This window comes from Protopterus annectens, chromosome 1.part0 (assembly GCF_019279795.1).
Source record: "Protopterus annectens isolate FY-2018-M chromosome 1.part0, PAN1.0, whole genome shotgun sequence".
Taxonomy (NCBI): Eukaryota; Metazoa; Chordata; order Ceratodontiformes; family Protopteridae; genus Protopterus; species Protopterus annectens.
Genome location: NC_056725.1, coordinates 969,773,071 through 969,792,784, shown reverse-complemented (window position 1 = coordinate 969,792,784; position 19,714 = coordinate 969,773,071). Strand labels below are relative to the sequence as shown.

The 19,714-nt window shown below is 45.9% G+C and overlaps 1 protein-coding gene across 1 annotated transcript in view; it reads right to left on the bottom strand.

The window, feature by feature from the left end:
- MED23 (mediator complex subunit 23) overlaps positions 1 to 19,714 on the bottom strand; it is a 1,483,999-nt gene that overhangs the window by 559,839 nt on the left and 904,446 nt on the right. The window contains exon 10 of the mRNA XM_044067991.1: positions 17,571 to 17,745. Coding sequence (XP_043923926.1) covers positions 17,571 to 17,745 — 175 coding nt within the window. The remainder of the gene's footprint in view (positions 1 to 17,570; positions 17,746 to 19,714) is intronic.

Sequence of the window (19,714 nt, the reverse complement as noted above, 5' to 3'; positions counted from 1 at the left end):
TCTGGAGCAAGTCCCTAATCCTACTTGGTCTGCAGGGTCAGGCTGGATGTCTCTCTTTGAAAGCAACTTTTTTATTTCTAAAGATGCGGAATCCCTATGACTGGGTGGAACGTCTGGGATTCTCTTGGTTGGCGGGGGAGGAGAAGAGAAAGGAATATAATAACCTCTGGAAATTATCTTTAATACCCACTCGTCTTGGGTGATGTCTTGCCAGGCTTCTGTGAATAAAGACATTCGACCGGCTCCAGAGACACACAGTTGGGCCTCCCTTCATGAGCACTGGTACGGAGTACCATGAAAGGAATCATGGTGCCCCTGGTTACGTGGGCCTCCTCTACCTCTAGGGTGGCGCCTGCCTGTTCCTCACCAAAAGGATAAAGGGTCTCAAACATCTGTCCTATGCTGCCCGACTGAAAGAACTCCAGCTCTATTCAGTCGCTTACCGCTTGCTCAGAGGTGACCTTTGCCTAACATACAAGGCCATGTCAAACCCAGATTTGATGAATATGCTTCACCTCAAAAAATCTATCCCGCCAGAGCCACAAGAGCGGGAGACTTAAACGACACGGCTATTAATAATTAGGAGAGCTTCACCTCAAAAATCTAGATCCGTCAGAGCCACAAGGAGGAGAGACTTACTCGACCACTACGATTATTAATAGGAGGATAGATTCATCACCCAAAGACTCCCTATGCTGTGGAATAAAATCCCGTATGTGAGGCAGATGTTCAAGAGAAATCTTGACCAATGGATGGGAGATCGCAGATATACCCCTTACAGACCTGGGAGATCTAGATATACCCTTACCTCCAGTGTCACTGCTCAACAGAGGCACAGCAAAATAATGGGTATAGTTCCCCATACTAAAGGGGTGGCGTAAGCCACAAACTATGGCTAGCTTGCTGTAAATGCCCTCGGGCAGATAGCCTAGTATGAACCTATGAACCTATGAACCTATAATTTCCACCCCCTCCCCTGCCTCTGGAGGGGGAATCACTTTGTGCACCCTGAAAAAACCTCTGCGACTTCCTGAACCACATTTTCCCATCCTTCTGGCCCTTGGGGTAAGGTCTAGAAGGCATGGAAAAATGGACTCCCACAGCAGACAGGGTTTTTCCTTCCTGCTCATACCTAGTGAGAGTGTCCTTCACCTTGGTTCCGAACAACGATGAACTGTCAAAGGGGGTGTTGGTGCACGTAGACTTGAAGGCCTCTGCGAAATTGCACAGGCGCATCCAGGAGTGTCTCCAGAGAGAGACTCAGGAACTCACTGCCCTACTCGCTCAATCGGCTGCGTATGAGATCAGCCTCATGGAGGAGTTGGTAAGGGAATTTAGGGTAGACATCTGTGCAATGCCCTTCTGTACCACGGCATCAGAAATATTTCCCTGTAGAGAATTTCCTAGCACTTTTAGGAGATCTCTCTGGAGCCTTGTAAAATGCGTCAAGTAGTTCAGCGACAGCAGTGTAAAGGCCGCTGAGGTAAACACATGCTTCCCATATCTGGCCATAGCCCGGGACTCCTTGTTAGGCGGATGGACGGTAGACGAAGTTTCAGCAAGTTCCTGGAACACCTTTTGTTAGATATTCCTGGTCAGTGGGGGTGGACAAAAACTTATTGGGTCTCCTAGGGACCGGTTCCACAGTGTCAGGAGTTTCCCACACCTTTCGACAGACAAGATCTAGTAACTCATCGAAAGGGGGAGAAACACAAGAGGCGGAGGGTTGAGACCCAAAAGCCTTCAGGAACACCGACTCCTCATCAGAAGGGGATTTGGAGGGCCAGCTACCTCTCTGCTTCAAGATCTCAAGGATATCTGAAAAAGAGATATCTTCAGAACACGACTTGGGGAACCCCTCTGACTCATTGCGGTCAGTGTCTGACATGAGAGACTCATCTGAATAGTCGAGGTGTTTCCTCTTACACAATCTCTTTCTGGCGGGCTCCCCAGGCAAAAACTCTGGGGAGATGTCAGAAAGTTGGGGACCACTCATGGAGGTATCCAAAGGCTTTGGGTCTCCTCTGTCCAGGGATAGAGGGGGATCCGAAACTGACACCAGTGCCAGAGGGGGCAGAGTATCGGTGCCGTAGGATGCAGCTGACGACCTGGGCAGCACGCACCTCATAACCTTGAAGGCTGATCCTCCCCCCGGCTCCGAAGGCTGACTAACTGTAGAGGATACAGTAGTAGCCCTCGGCGCCAAGAAGATGAGGTCTAAAGCAGATGTCGGGTCCAAGTTCACTCGAGCCAAAGAACCGTGGACCCTCAACCCCGTGGATGGAGCCGACGGGGTCAGAGCGGAAATCGAAACCGAGAGGCCAGGCCAGGCTAGTGGAACCGACCTAACGGCACCCTACGAAACCGACAACTCTGGCTCCGAAGGTCGAGAAAGGCTCGGAGGAGGAACAACAAAGGATGAAGAGGCCATAGGCTCCGGAGCCGACTGGATCACAGCTGAAATCAATTTGGCCAACACCGATGACTGAAGCAGTTTCTTCACCACTCTATCAACGTCCTCATCAGAAAGGGTCCTTGAGGACCTGCAGGATATAGTTGGAGATCTGGATCTCCCTACAGAAGGGACTTGCATGAAGGAGAAACCGGTCGAATAACTGGAGACCGGCTCCGAACCAAAATATCCGTGACCGGCTCCGAAAGGCTGGGAGCTGATACAGACTAAGTCAAGACACTACTTTCTGTTGGCACCGAAGGCAATGGAACCGAAGAAGGAGAAGCTGTTCTAGCAACTTTCCCTGGCGGCTCCGAAGAAACAGACGGAGCCAGAGAGCGCTTCTTAGAAGTCTTTTTGTCCTTTTTAGCTGGAGAGGATAAGGCACTGGAAGGCTTAGCCAAGTCTTCCTCGAAGGAGTGTTTAAGCAGTCCTTTCAAAATGAGCTTGTTCTTCCTCTCCTGTAGTACACGGGGAATGAAGGAATGACAAAACAAGCAGGACTCTTGGAGGTGAATAGCCCCCAAACTGTATACGCACACAGTGCCCATCAGTCAAAGACATTTTATTGTTGCATTCAACACACTTTTTAAAGCCCAAAGGCCTGTGCTCCTTAGAATCCGTGGACATGCTGAATAAAGGAGAACACACACAAGTACAAAGCAATCCGTACACACACTGGACCTAACTAAACCCCGCAAGGGAAATTAGAGCCTCTAACTAAAAACGGCCTAGTAATCGGTGGGAAAAAGACTACAGGGAGGGCTAGGTCCTCAACACTAATAAGCTAACAGAATAGAGCACCAAACCAAAGACCACATGGAAACAATGAGGAGGACTAGGTCCTCTAACTGAAACGGGCCTAGCCCGTGGGAAGAAAGAAAATGAATGGGATACCAAAATGGCCAATGAAAATGCCACAAAAACAGCAAGAGCAAGAGAAGCAAAACAAAGGCAGTATCACACCACTACCACACACATAGAGCTATGAAAATAGCTTTTTTGAACAAGTCAAAAGTTTATAAAAAGTTTATAAACAGTATACTTAGCCACAGCCAAAAGCGAGACCACGTCTGAACGTAACGAGCGGCAAATGAGATCTGGGGAACAGACCGGTTGCATGATGGGATACCTCTTAGCCACGAGCCAAATGAAAACTTCGAGCTAGAGTATGGCCGAGTCAACCCACAGGTAAGAATGAAGGCGAGACTGGACTACATAACATCCTACATTTTGACAAAGAATTTATTTTAGTTCAACAAAAGTTTTACACCAACCATCAGGTCTCCAAGTTTCTCGGTCAGCAATCAAACTACTCAGCCCTCTTCTGTAAATCTTCTAATATCAATCTGAACATTTCTGTCTACTTCTTTTATGACTTCATTGGATTCTTCTTATCAAACAATTTCCTTCTCTAGTAGGAAACAGCTGTGGAAAGGAGGGCTTCTCCTCTCTCTGTGAGACCATATCTAATGATAAAAGTGGGTTGGTTGCTGGGAAGGGCAGGTTTCAAGAAGAAGACAACTTGGCAATGTGAGCAGCCAACTGCCATCTAACGAGAAGGAACTCTAATAAAGACTACATGCTGGCTATCAAAGTTCTGAAGATAGTACAGCTGTGTAAATTCTTACCATAACAGTAGATGCCCTTCTCTTCACTGTTGCAGTATTCATAACCTGAGGGAACGCCTGTCAAGGATAGCCCAACGTCTGCCAGTATACCAAAGCCTTCAGGTCTTATAGGCACCATACATTACACGTATGCTCACCATGCAAAATGTTGGGCATAAAGGAGGCATGCAGATGCAGATACTCAGAAATGAAAAAGCCCAAGGAAGAACAGAATACCCTTAGGGACAAATAGGAACATTTGCATCCAGAAGGAAAAATAAAGAAGGAAGGAAGAATAGCCCCTCACAGTCAGGAGAGCAACCAGAAAGTACAGTTTTGTACCTACCATAAATGTAGATGTTCGAGTGCTAATACAGCTGCAGTCATAACAGATGGGTTCTCCTGCCGTCAGGCGGGTCCTCGGTCGGCCGAATTCCAAAGTCTAGGTCCGGTGTCGGTTGTCGTCGCTTCTTCCCTGACGTCAGTGCGACAGGGGTATACAGGAACCAGCCGACGCCATTTTCTTCAGTTTTTCTTGCCCCAGATGTCAGGTGCCCCCAGAAGGAAGGCAATACATAAATTTGTGTAATAATGCAGTGCAATATAATCAAAATACAGTAGTTGCAAGCAAATACATCATAAATGAATACCCCAATCAGGTTGTATGAGGATGTGTTAGCCTATAGGCCTGTCCCAAGAGGGGAAGGAGGGAAACCTGGACTGCAGCTGTATTAGCACTCGAACATCTACATTTATGGTAGGTACAAAACTGTACTATGTTCATCGTGCATACAGCTGCAGTCATAACAGATGGGTAGAATCCCAAAGCTAAGAAAGGGGTGGTAGGCACTAGTTGGAACTAGGAGGAGCCAAAATGCCCTGCAAGACTGCAGTGGCAAAGCCTGCTCTAGATTTGGAGTATAATGGTAGGTTGTAGTGCTTGGAGAAGGTATGCACAGAACTCCAAGTGGCTGCTTCCAAAATATCCTTGGTAGGAACTCCTCTGAGGAAGGCTGCAGAGGTGGCTGTGGCCCTGGTGGAATGAGTTCTAATGCCTGTAGGTACAATTTTGCTATGAAAGGAATAGCAAAAGCATATGCAGTGGGCTATCCATTTTGAGATTGTCTGTTTGGAAATTGGCTTTCCTTGAGCTCCTACCGCATAGGCCACAAAGAGCTGTTCTGATTTTCTGAAAGGCTTTGTTCTGTCCAAATAATAACGCAGTTGTCTGTGGATGTCCAAGGAATGTAGTAATCTCTCCCCTTTGTTTTGAGGATTAGGATAAAAAGTAGGTAAATGTATGGCCTGATTTAAACCTACCCTGGATACCACTTTAGGCATAAAGGATGGGTTGGTTCGTAAGGAAACTCTGTCCTGATGGAAGATGATAAAAGGCTGGACAGCCATGAGAGCCTGTAGTTCTGAAACTCTACAAGCTGAGGTGATAGCCAGAAGGAAAGCTGTTTTCCAGGACAAATATTGCAAATCTGATGAGGCAGCTGGCTCAAAGGGAGGTAAGGTCAGTTTTTCCAGAATTAAATTAAGATCCCAAGCAGGTATTGGTTGTTTCCTTGGAGGTCTTAAATTCTTAGCCCCTCTGAGGAACTATCTTAAGAGAGGGTGAGAGAATAAAGGTGGATCAGTGTTGTATTCTGCAGAAATGGCTGAGGCATGGATTTTGATGGAGGAGAAAGAAAGTCCACTGCTTAGCAGTTCAGCCAAATATTGTAGTATTTGAGGTAAATTTTCGTAATCTCAGGAGCTGGCCGACCGGCACTTGCGAACTGCTTCGGGCACCGCGCGGCAAGAAAGACTGAAGAAAATGGCGTCGGCTGGTTCCTGTATACCCCTGTCGCACTGATGTCAGGGAAGAAGTGACGACAACCGACACCGGACCTAGACTTTGGAATTCGGCCGACCGAGGACCCGCCTGACAGCAGGAGAACCCATCTGTTATGACTGCAGCTGTATGCACGATGAACATCACAGGGCAAGAGTCAGGACAGAGGGGGAAGGAGGGAGGGAGGGACAAAATACTGCAACAGTGAAGAGAAAGACATATACTGTTACAGTAAGATTTTACACAAATGCACTGTATCCTTCCACATCTCTGTTGCTGTATTCTTCACCTAAGGGAAAGTATAAGAGTTTAAGAAGCCAGGGAGGATGAAGGGACAAAGGAATCCTTCACAAACCCATGCAGGATAGCCCTAGCAAAACCTGCACTGGCCTTGGAAATAACATCCAACTTGTAACATTTAGTGAAAGTATGAACAGATGACCAAGTGGCATCCTTAGGGATAGAACTGTTATCCAGGCCCTTGAAAAAGGCACCAGAGAAGGCAATTGCCCTAGCAGAATGTGCCTTTACAAATGAGGGTGGGATACTTGCCATGAAAAAAATAACAAAAATAAATGGTTCTAGAAATCCAGGAGGAGATGGTTTGCTCAGATGTAGCCAAACCCAAACTCCTGGGATGAAAAGAAACAAAAAGCCACTCAGATTTGTGAAAAACTTTAGTTTTATCTAAATAATATTTCTGCTGTCGGTGTAAATCCAAGGTGTGCAGAACCTTCTCACTGGCAGACTGTGGAGAAGGAAAAAAGGAAGGAAGATAAACAGACTGATTAAGGGATAACTCACTGACCATCTTGAGCATAAAGGAAGGATTAGTATGAACAGACACTCTTGCCTTTATGGAAAACTAAAAAAAAGAGGAATGCCATGACAGCCTTACATTCAGAGATGATCTTGGCTGAAGTAAGAGCCAAAATCAGAACAGTCTTCCAAGTACAATACTGCAAAAAAAGAAGAGGAAGCAGGTTCAAAAGGAGCCTGGGTCAACTTTTCAAGTACAAACTGTGTGTGTGTGTGTGTGTGTGTGTGTATATATATATATATATATATATATATATATATATATATATGTGTCACTTGAAGAGTGGACAACTGAGGATGGATAAGAGACCATTTGTGCTGTGTGAGAAGCTCCATCCGGTGAGACAACTTGTGGTGACTGCCCATGGCCAGGTGAGAAAGAAGGGGAAACTAATGCTGTCTGGGCCAAAAGGAAGTCATGAGCAAGATGTTGGGAGAGTCCTGCCTGATCTTGTGCAGAGTTCTTGGTAACAGAGTGAGTGAGTGCTTGTGTGTGTGTGTGTGTGTGTGTGTGTGTGTGTGTGTGTGTGTGTGTGTGTGTGTGTGTGTGTGTGTGGGGCATACAGAAATATCCTCCTCCAAGGAAAAGACAGGGCATCAACTTTCCAAGCCAGAGGACTTGAGAATCTGGAACAGAATAGAGGAAGTTTTCTGTGCAGAGGGGAGGTGAAAAAATCTACCTGAGGAATATCATACCAATGGACAATGTCCAGAAACACAACTCTGTGAAGCATCCACTCATGAGCATTTGTGCTGGACCTGCTCAAAGAGTCTGCCACTGGACTGTGCCCTGAGGGAATGCAAACTGCTTGAAGAGTCGCTTAATACTGGACAGGTAGATCCCAGACCTGGAGAGCTAGTTTGCAAAGAAGATAGGACCTCATGCGCCCCTGCTTCTTGACATACCACATCACTGCGGTATTGCCTATGAAAATTTTGAGGGGCCAAGGATGAAAGAGAGAATGTAAGGCTTACAGAGCTAGAAGCAGAGCCCTCAGTCTCCTTTAGGTTGAAATGGTCTGATTTCTGATGAGGAGGCCAGAGACCCCTGCACCTTTAGGGGGCCACAGAAAACACCCAATCCCCTGTCTGAGACATCTGTAAAGAGCTCCCAGGTGGGAACTAAAGCGTGAAAAGGAAGCCCCAGGTTGAGAGAAAGTTGATGAATCAACCACTGAAGCACGAGTTTGAGACAGTGAAGTAAAGGTACCAGAAACTCCAGGGGGTGGTAAAGCTGAAGCCACACTGATTTGAAGTACCACTGAAATTTCCTCATATGAAGATTGGTGAGAGGGAGCATGGGAATGCTGGAAGCCATGAACCCAGGAACCCTGAAAAATTCCCTGGCTGTGACAGATTGCAGAGAAGGAAGGGACTGGAAAAAGGCAATTAGGTTCTAGCCTTTGGTGCAGGTAGAGATGCCAACATGGGATGTGTCTGAAGTCTGCAGCTGAAGAAAATATGGTCCTGGAAAGGCATCAGAACTGACTTCTGGAAATTTATGGCAAATCCCAGACTCTGTTAGAGGGAAGGAGTAAACTTTAAATTCTGAAGCAGAATGCTGGGGGAAGTAGCTTGAATAAGCAGATCATCTGGATAGGGAAAAAAATCTGAATTCCTTGAATCATGCAAAAAGCAATGATAGGAGCGAGCCATTTGACGGCTATCCCTGGGACAGTAGAGATGTCAAAGGTCAAAACACAGAACAGAAAATGCTAGGAAGACACAGAGAAATGAAAAAAAATTCTGAAGAGGGGATGAATGGAGATGCGAAGATATGCATCCTTTAGATCCACAGCTACAATAAAGCCTGGGGGAGAAGAACGAAGAAACAAAGTCTGCAGAGATAACTTCCGAAAGGTAGGAATCTTGAGAAAAGTGTTCAGCAGGGAAGCACCCAGCACTGGTCTCTACGTGTCCACTTTTCATGGGACCAAAATCATCCTGGAATAAAAACCCTTCCTGTTCCTCAGGAGGTTGAGGAATGTCTGAAAAGGGAGGAAGGGAATCCCAAACCATGAAATATACCTAACACAGAATGGGGAGAACCCAAGAATCTGAAGTGATTTGCAGCCAATTTGGGAGAGACAGGGAAAGGTGGAGACAAGGGAACTTGGCTGAGGGGTGGAGGAAACAAACCTTCAAACAGAACAAGAAGTTATGTACTCACCATAACGTTCAATGTATGTAGTCCATCTCGCCTCACATTCTTACCCATGGGTTGGTAGCCGAACCTCGGCTCCGACTCGGCCATACTCTAGCTCGAAGTCTTCAATTGGCTCGTGGCTAAGAGGTATCCCATGCTGCAATGTGCCTATCCCCCAGATCTGGTTTGCTGCGAGCTCACACACACACACACACACACACACACACACACACACACACACACACACACACACACACACGCTGAGAGAAAGAACCAACTCAACATATCGAGAAGGAGTGCTGAAAACAGAGACTCTAACCTCTAGGTCCTCCAGGAGGGGGTGGGTTAGTAAGAATGTGAGGTGAGATGGACTACATAAATCGAATGTTATGGTGAGTACATAACTTCTTGATGTTATGTAGTCCAATCTCACCTACATTCTTACCCGTGGGACAGCGTCCCTAGCACCTAGACCTTGGGCGGCTCACTGGAAAATACTCCTGAGCAGTGTGGAACCAAATGAGGATCTGCCCCTTGATACCAGATCCAATGTGTAATGACTAATAAAGGTGTGAGGAGATGCCCAAGTAGCTGCAGCACAAATATCATCCATAGACAACCTAGCATGAAAGGCAGTAGAAGTAGACACCGAACGTGTAGAGTGAGCCTTTACTTTAAAGGGTAATTTCTTGCCATTTGAAGAATAGATGAAGGAAATGCATCTAGAAATCCATCTGGACAGAGTTACTTTAGAAACTGAAGTCCCTAGTCTGTTGTCTGAAAATGAGACAAAGAGTTGATCAGATTTCCTAAAATCTTTTGTTCTATGTAAATAGAAACGCAATTGTCTGTGGACATCTAGCTGATGAAACTTAAATTCTGCCTTGTTAGAGAATTCAGGGAAAAACACAGGCAGCTCAATAGACTGGTTGAGGTTGACCACTGAAGCAACCTTAGGCATAAAGGAAGGATTAGGTCTTAGCGAAACCCTATCCTTGTGAAATACCAAGTAAGGGGGCCGAACCGATGAAGCTTGGAGTTCAGAGACCCGCCTAGCCGAAGTGATGGCTATCAAAAAGACTGTCTTCCACGACAAAAATTTAATGTCACAGGTTGCCGCGGGCTCAAAAGGAGGAGAGGTAAGCTGCTGTAGCACAAAATTAAGGTCCCATGGCATTACAGGATCAAAGATTGGAGGTTGAAATAGCATAGTCCCTTTGAGAAAAGACCTACAAAGTCTGTGCATTATTAGATTGGGTTCATTAGCAACATGAAAAGTAGAAATGGCTGCCAACTGCACTTTGATAGTTGCCGCAGCTGATCCCTGGCTAAACAGTTGAGATAGAAACTCTAAAACTGATGAGATGGGAGCTGTATAGGGATCAATCTGCCTTTCATGAGCCCAAATGGAGAATCACTTCCACTTACTGGAATAAATCTTCCTAGTAGAAGGCTTGTGGGAGGAAGACAGAATATGAACCACTTCCGTTGAAAAATCATGAAGCCTGACTAGGGATGGAAGTGGAGCAGCCATGCTGTCAACCTGAGGATCTGAATGGAGGGGTGGAACTGCCCTGACATATGAGTCAACAGATCTGGCTCTGGGTCCAGAATCTACGGATTGTCCATTAGAGAAGGGTGAAGAAAAGGAAACCAGATCTGACAAGGTCAGTGTGGTGCAATCAATATCATTTTGCTTCCCAAGGACTGTGCTTTCTGAATAACCTTCGTTATCAGGGGAAATGGAGGGAAGGCATAGAGAAGACCGGAGGGCCAATCATGAATTAGAGAGTCCCTGGGTGCCTCCCCTTCCAGGGGAATAAGGGTGAAGTAGCTCCTGCATTTGGCATTGAAGGGGCTGGCAAATAGATCGCAGCAAGGCTGACCCCATCTGCGGAAAATCCGTTCCGCCACTTGTTCATTCAGGGACCACTCGTGAGGCATCAGAATAGGTCTGCTCAGCCAGTCGGCAATCACGTTGGACTTCCCCAGTATGTGTGTTGCCACTAGAAAGCGCCGGGAAGATACTGCCCACTGCCACACTCGAAGTGCCTCTCTGCAAAGGGGATACGGCATGGTTCCTCCCTGTTTGTTCAGATACCACACCACTGACATGTTGTCTGAGTGGATTGCAATTGTCCCATGAGGAAGAAAGCTTTGAAGTGCTTGCAACGCTAATAGCACCGCTCTCATCTCTAAGACGTTGATATGCAAATGGATCTCGTGTTCCTGCCACGTGCCTTGGACTGTCCTGCCGAGATAATGCTCCCACACCCGATCTGGGAAGCATCCGTGGTCACAGTGGCAATCGGAGAAGGAAAAACGATTGACATACCCGCGTTGAGATTGCGGGTCTGAAGTCACCAGCGCAGATCCTGCTTGCACCTGTCGGTTATTACAATAAGGTGGGAGAGAGGGAGATGCTGAAGAGACCACTGGGTGAAAAGTAGCCACTGAATAAGCCTCATGTGAAGTCTTGCAAGAGGCACTAACATAATCGTGGCAACCATGGTCCCTAACAACTTGAGGACCACTTTTGCCTAGACCTTCCTTCAGTGGTAGTAGAGCACAGACTTGCTGCTGTAAAACCTGAATTCTCTCTTCTGGCAGGCCTCATGAGCACTGTGTCTAATTCGGCGCCGATAAACGTAACACACTGTGAGGGCAACAATGCAGACTTTTCCCAATTCAAGGTAATTCCCAGACTTTGGCACAGTGCAATAGTGGCGTCACTGGTCTGTAGTAGTAGATGCCTGGTGGTGGCAGACAGGAGCCAGTCATCCAGATACGGAAACACTTGGAATCCCAGACGTCTCAAGTGAGCCGTTACCACTGCCATGCATTTGGTGAACACCCTGGGGGCTGTGGTGAGACCAAAGGCAGGGCGTGAAACTAAAAATGACTGGCTCCCAGCCGGAAGAGTAGGTGACGTCTGGATGCCCTGTTCATTTTTATATGGTAGTAAGCATCCTTGAGGTTGATGAAGCACATCCACACATCTTTCCCTAATAACGGGAGAACTGACTGTAACATGACCATGCGGAACTTGGACTTCTCTACATGAAGGTTCAAACGGCTTGAGATCCAAAATGTGTCTCAGATCCCCTGTTCTTTTCGGCACCAAAAATAATCTGGAGTAAGTCCCTAATCCTACTTGGTCTGAGGGGACGGACTGGATGGCTCCTTTTAACAGCAACTTTTGAACTTCTAAGGTTGAGGAATCCCTTTGACTGGGTGGGACGTCTGGGATTCTTTTGTTTGGAGGGGGAGATGAAAGAAGGGGAACAGGATAACCTCTGGAGATTATCTCTAATACCCACTCGTCTTGGGTGATGTCTCGCCAGGCTTCTGGGTATAGAGAAATGCGACCCCCAACTGGCTCCAGAGACGCACAGTTGGGTCTCCTCTCAGGAGCGCAGGTAGGGAGAGCCACGAAAGGAATGACGGTCCCCCTGGTTATGGGGGCCTCCTCTGCCTCTAGGGTGGCATCTACCTGAATTTCCACCCCCTCCTCTGCCTCTGGAGGGGGAATCACTCTGTGTGTCGTGAAAACACCTGTGGGATTTTCTGAACCACATTTTTCCACCTTTCTGGCCCTTGGGATAAGGTCTAGAAGGCATGGAAAAATGGACTCCCACGGCAGACAGGGTTTTTCCTTCCTGCTCGCACCTAGTGACTGTCCCTCACCTTGGATCCAAATAAGGATGAACCATCAAAGGGCGCGTTGGTGAAGGCAGACTTGAAGGCCTCCACGAAGTTGCACAGGCGCATCCAGGAGTGTCTTCTAAGAGAGACTCCGAAACCCGCAGCCCTGCTCGCTCCATCGGCTGCGTACAAGATCAGCCTCATGGAGGAGTTGGTAATAGAATTTAGGGTAGACATCTGAGCATTGACTTTCTGAGCCACAGCATCAGAAACGTTACCCTGTAGATAATCTCCCAACTCCTTTAGGAGATCTATTTGGAGCCATGTAAAATGCGATAAGTAGTTCAGCGACCGCAGTGTAAAGGCCGCTGAAGGGAACGCACGCTTCCCATACCTGTCCATAGCCCTGGACTCCTTGTTAGGGGGATGGAGGTAGATGAAGTTTCTGCAAGTTCCTTCTTGGTGGCTGCTGCCACCACCATGGCATCTACTGAAACACCTTTTGTAAGAAATTCTTTATCAGGGGGAGCGGACAAAAACTTGTTGGGTCTCCTAGGGACTGGTTCCACGGTGTCCGGAGTTTCCCACACCTTTTGACAAACGAGGTCCAGGAGCTCATCGAACAGGGGAGAAACCCAAGAAGGTTTGGGACCTAAAGGCCTTCAGGAACACCTACTGTGCCACAAAAGGGGCTTTAGACGGCCAGTCGCCTCTCTGTGTCAGAATTTCCAAGATATCTGAAAAAGAGATATCGTCAGAAGACGACTTAGGGGACCCCTCTGACTCCTCGAGGTCGGTGTCAGACATGAGGGACTCATCTTGGGAGTCAATGTGCTTCCTCTTGCACACACTCTTTCTGGGTGGCTCCTCGGGTAAAAAAACCCGGGGAGGCCTTAGAAAGCTGGGGACCACTCATGGAGGTATCCTGAGGCCTTAGGTCTCCGCTGTGCCTAGATATAGGGTGATCTGATACTGATCTCGGTGCTGGAGGGGGAAGAGTGTCGGTACCGTAAGATGCAGCTGACGACCTGGCCAGCACACTCCTCATGACCTCGAAAGCTGATCCCCCAGGCTCCGAAGGTCGACTAACTGCAGAAAACACCCTCAGAGCCGAGGAAATAAGGTCTGAAGCCGATGTCAGGTCCATGCTCACCCGAGCTGAAGCGCAGAGAGGAAGGCTCGGAGCCGAAGAAGATCGACCCGATACCGCCCTCTCGGCTACGACCGGCGAGCTGTGAATCCTGGACCCTGTGGACGGTGCCAACGGGGTTGGAGCAGAGATCGGAGCAGAGATGCCAGAAGGGGCTACTGTTACCGACCTCGAGGCATCAGACGGAACCGACAGTTCTGGCTCCGAAGAAAGGTCCGGAGGAGGAACAGCCAAAGATGAAGGGAGGACGTGCTTCGGAGCCGACTGGGCTGGAGACGAAAGCAATTTAACCAGCACCGGTGACTAGAGCAGTTTTCTCACCACTCTATCGACATCGTCATTGGAAAGTCCTGGAGGACCTAGAGGACATGGTTGGGGATCTGGATCTCCCTATAGAGGGAGACTTACGAGTCGGAGAAACCGGTCGAAAAACTGGAGACCGGCTCCGAACTGACAAATCTGTCACTGGCTCCAATAAACCTGGAGCCGATGTAGACATCATCGATGCACTGTCTTCTGTCGGCCCTGAAGCCAGTGGAGCTGAAGAAGCAATTGTAGTTTTAATGATTTTCTCTGGTGGCTCTGAGGAGACTGACGGAGCCAGAGAGCGTTTCTTAGATGATTTTTTTTCTATCTTTTTGTCTGGTTTGGAAGGAGAACACTTGGAACTGGAAGATCTTTCCAAATCCTCTTCAAAGGAAGGTTTCAGCAATCCCCTTAATATTAGCTTGTTCTTCCTCTCTTGCAGCATGCGAGGGTTGAAAGCATGACAGAACAAGCAGGATTCCTGTAAATGAATAGCCCCCAAGCAATACACGCACACAGAGTGACCATCCGTCAAAGACATCTTGTTGTTACACTTAACACACTTTTTGAAGCCCGAAGGCCTGTGCTCTTTAAAATCCTTAGACATGTTAAAGACAAGAACACACACACAGGGGGAAAACGGTAGGGGCACCTTCACCACAGAAATCAAAAGGAGCGCAGGAAACTAGAGCCTCTAACTCAAATGGCCTAGAGACCGCGAGGTAACCACAGGGAGGACTAGGTCCACTAAGTTAAATGGGCCTAGCTCAGGAAAAAAAAAACAGGGGAACAACAAACAGTCACACAACAAAGGTCCCGCTGACAAAAGGGATCAACCTGCTACAAGAACAAAAAACAGGGGAGGACTAGGTCCTCTAACTGAAATGGGCCTAGCCCGTAAACACCAAGGGAAACGGGATACCAAGAAAAGTTCAATTGAAATGGTTAGAAGCAAAACACACAAACTACATATTAAAATAGCTTTTGGAGCTACTAAATTGAAAAAATAGTAGAAAAATTGTACTTAGCCATGGCTAAGAGCGAGACCACGTCTGAGCTGTACGAGCGGCAAACAAGATCTGGGGGATAGGCGCATTGCAGCATGGTATACCTCTTAGCCACGAGCCAATTGAAGACTTCAAGCTAGAGTATGGCCGAGTCGGAGCAGAGGTTCGGCTCCAAACCCACGGGTAATAACATCCAGGCTTACACTAGAAAGAAAGTTTCTGGGCGGTCATAGTCTGAGAAGACTTAGCAGGAGGCACATGCCTAGAGCCCTTCTTGCTCTTGGGAAGAGGGTGCAACTGCCAATATCCAAAGCAGATTTGGAGGGATAGTTCATCTGAAATTTAGGAATAAGAGAAACAAAAATATGTTTCAGTTCCTGTAAAGCTTTGCCCTTGTCTTAAAGGGACTTGAAAAGGTCAGAAGTAGCAGATCCAAAAAGCCTTTTATTATCCAAAGGGGCATCTAAAACCTTGGCCTTAATGTCATCAGGCAAAGCCTGTAGATGAAGCCAAGAATAACGCCTCATAATTGAATCAAAGGCAGCAGCCCTGGAAGAGGCATCAGGTGCATCACAGCTGCATCTGACTGAATGTCGGGCAACTTGACAAGAGGAGCCTATGCAGGGAAAGGGCCAAAGCCTTTCCCTCGTCAAGAAGATCAGAAACCACCTTAGAAACCTAGGAAAGAAGAACCAAAACATACCTGGTGATATGAGTCTGGTAGTTGATGGCCCTAAAGGACAAAGTGGCAGCAATGTAAACTTTCTTGCCCAGCCTTTCCATTGTCTTACTATCAGAAGGCAACAGCCTGGATGGCTTGTCAGAGGAGACTAACACTACAGAAGGGTCAGCATCAGGGCATAGAGAAACTTACACTACTCAGGCACTTTATAGAACCTGTCCAGCTTCTTATATGCAAGAGGCTGAGTGTCAGGGATTACAGACACTGCTGAGAAAGTATCTGGAAGAGCGGTCAAAACAAGAGGAATAGCAGATAGTTTGGGAGACTTCATCTGCAGAAGAGACTTGAGAACAGTCTCATTTAAAATAATCCATCATACAGGCAATGGTATCCTCAAAGAAGAGTTTTTCCAAAGGGGAGTCCGGACTTACAGAGTCATAGCCCAATTTGGAAGGGACATGGGAAGAATAATCCAAGGATTCTTCCTCTGAATCCAGATCCTCATACAGGGAATCAAATTCCCTAGGCCTCTTGAATGCAGTGGAAAGCCAGGGAGGAGGAGGAGCAGGAACAGACATCCCTTGAGGTGGCTTCAGGGCCATCAAAGCATTAAATAAATTCTGAGTGAAATCCTGCCAGTCACATTGGGGATCCTTCACAACAGGCGCAATATGCTTTGTTTTCGGTTTCTTTTTCTGCAAGATGTCTGCACAAAACGCACTTGGAGGGTCAAACCCCTGACGTGACTCTATAATGTAGGTAGGAATCTCTTCACTTACTAAGACCTGAAGAATCCCCCCTTTGTTCTTTGGATATAAGCAGCTGTGGTTCCCTCCTCAATGTCAGGCACAAATGTTTGAAAAGCCTCCGTGGACAAGCAAGACACCGGGTCCATGCTGGCCTGCGACAGGGTCACGGCAGAGGAATCCGAAGCAACCACCAGACCAGACAGTCCTCCGGGCTTTCACCAGCCACGAGAGAGACGTTGTGGGGGGGGGGGGGGCAGCAGCCAGATGAGATGCAACTTTTTTGGCCACCGTCTTGTAGACGGCTGGCCCTTGCAATGGGAGGATTCTGCCACAGCACCCTGAGTCAACAACTTAAGACACTGATTGTCCAGGTAAATGATCAAGGAGGATAGATGACTTTGGAGGGTCTTGGGTATGAATGTCTGGCAGACAGAACACTGTGTATGGTCGTGGAAAATACCCAAACAAAAAAGATACTAATTGTGATGGTCTTTATGGGGAATCTGCCTCCCACACTGAAATTTTCCCTTTCTGGATGACAAACACAATAACCAAATTAGAAGAAAGAGTAGAAACCCCAATGGTGAACTTACCTGAAAAAATGGCTTGTTAACCATCATAGCAGAAGGGTACTCAGACCAATGCTCGACAATGGCATTTGGACTGCTAGCAAAGAAGTTCTGAGTACCTGCAGCTGTACATCACCTTTATACCCTACATTGTGTGCAGGGAACATACATATGAAAAACGGCGCATATAAGAGCTGAAGGCTTTGGTATACTGGCCAAATGTTGGGCTATCCTTGGCAGGAGATTCCCTTAAGTAAAGAATAGTGCAATAGTGATATGGAAAGACATTACATATTATAGCACATGCCAGAGTAGCCTAATTACCACAGAAAGTCATGTAGAATTTCACTGAAATTTATTTACTAACTAGATCATGTATTTATTTGGAAAACACCTGAAGGGATATCACCACACCTTCTCAAATATTTCACCAATAATGGTTAATAAATATTATAATGACAATTAAAAGTAAAATCCTGCCAGAAATATTCTGAAGGGTGAGGACAACAGTTGTTACACAATGATGCAGATTAAAAGAGTTAAAGTTACAGTGTGGCCTATACTAACACTTAGAAAACTGGATGAGCTAACTTACCAAAGATGAAGCTGGTTCTGGTTGGTCTGTGGTACAGCTGCCAAGGAATGGAGATGACTCAAAAGCTGTACTCTGTAATGCGGCTGTATATGGTGCATGCGATAACTAAACATTTCCAGTAGTGTATGCAGGATACCCCATGCGTGGCATTTGAACACAGTTGGTAAAAGCTGGCCTAAAATCAAACAATTAACAGTCTTCTAGTCAGTCAACTATTAGAAGTACATATATTTATAACTTCATTTTTTAAAAAGTATTTCAGTTTATAACAAACTCTCACTAAATATAGGTAATCCACTAAATGAATACCATAATTGTTTAACTATTGTATAAGTTATGTTAAGCAAATATATACCTTTTCAATAGGTTTTTCAAGAATACACCACTTTTAGAAAAATACATGATGATACAAACTTGGCAAAGGCATTCTTCTGCAACTCCTAGTTTACAGATCTGAACCAGACACCCACTTTACTTCTAAGCTTTGACAAAGGAATATCCACAGCAGGAAAGTTGCCTGCAATCAGATTATTTCCTGCAGAAGCCAAAATGGAAGTTATGGGAAGAATTACATGATTAAATACTCTAGATAGCCTAAAAGTGAAACTGGAAAAGCACTAAAGCTATGACTGCAGGAAGGGGTAACATATCCACTAACTGAAGGTAATTACATAACCAACCGCAATCCTACAATGTTATCTCAGTTAACATGTAAACATCCACAGAATAAGCCCTGACTTAAAAAGCTACAGCAGACAAAACCTGGTTTTCATCACTGACAATGTTCACATTTCAGTGTGTGCTAAAGATTGCTATGCACCGACATTCTTATGAAACAAACAGTACACATCTTAGATTACTGGTATTCCATGAAGTGGCTTCCTGACTCCCCTCTGACTCTCAACTTGCTTCTCTGAGACAGAGGCAAGGACTTCTCCCAAATGTCAGGACAGCACACAGCAATAACTGTATGTATATTAAGAGTCACTCTTGCATCCAGTACTTTGAACAATGTTCACTTGGGCTACTTTGTTCCAGACTTTATACTAGCAGACAAGTATCTATAAAGAAAGTTTTTAAAGTAGTGTACAGTGTGTAACAAGCATCAGATGTTGGATGCCCTTAAAAAAAGTTGTGAGCCATTTCAAGATGAACACAGAATAGAGATTTCAAAGCCTAGTAAACATGTCCTGCAAACCCTGGGGCCCAGAGGCAGGAACCATGAAACCACTGTCAAAGGCAATGAAGAACATGTACTGCTACAATTAAGGCAAATAAGGTGTTTCAGTTACAAAGGATATGGTCTGAAATATAATAACAGAACTGCACTTGCTGTATCTGGTGGTCTTTAAGGGGCTCTCTGCAGTAGGTAGAGTACATTGGTATGTTCCTTTTATGCACTCTCAGACAGCAATTTATTTTATTATGGAATCCAATGCTTTGAATACAAGCGTCTGATTGTGTTCCTATGCCTGCATTAGCGGGTGAATATTATTTCAAAATATCTTTCACCAACTTGAAGAGGGGAGGAGAAATAATAAAAGGGAATATAACTGACAAAAATGTATTACAATTCTGAAGTTAATTTACAAAGGATCTAGTGTCAAGACAAACATGGGAAATGTCTCATATGGGGTATGGGATTTAAGAAAGTGGAGGCACAGTACACACTACAAAGGGCCCTCTTGAAAATCACCTGATAAGCCAAAAGCCTTTTTTAATAATATAAAATACAAAAAACTTAGGAATCTGTCTAGTTCCAACCTCACCATCACAAGTGCTGAGGGAAAAAAAAAACAGAGATACTAGTGGTCTTAAAAGTTCGTTGATGAGCTCAGTCACAACAATTCCCAAAAATCATGAAACCTAGGTAGTGTTGCAAAGCAAAAAGGCTTTATTTGTCACAGATAGACAATCCTTGGTAAGAAAAATCAGAAATATTTAATATTTTACAATGTTAAACATATCTGCTTTCATACACTTAGAAGTAGATGTGGAAAATCTATGTATTGTTAAATTTAAAACAGCCTATGAAAGGCAAACAATATAAACAGGGCCATAAAACGTGCATTTTAGAAAGGTCAAGTACCCAACCCCACACACTACTACTGATTAGGTTAAAATGAATCCTAGTTAAGGGAAAC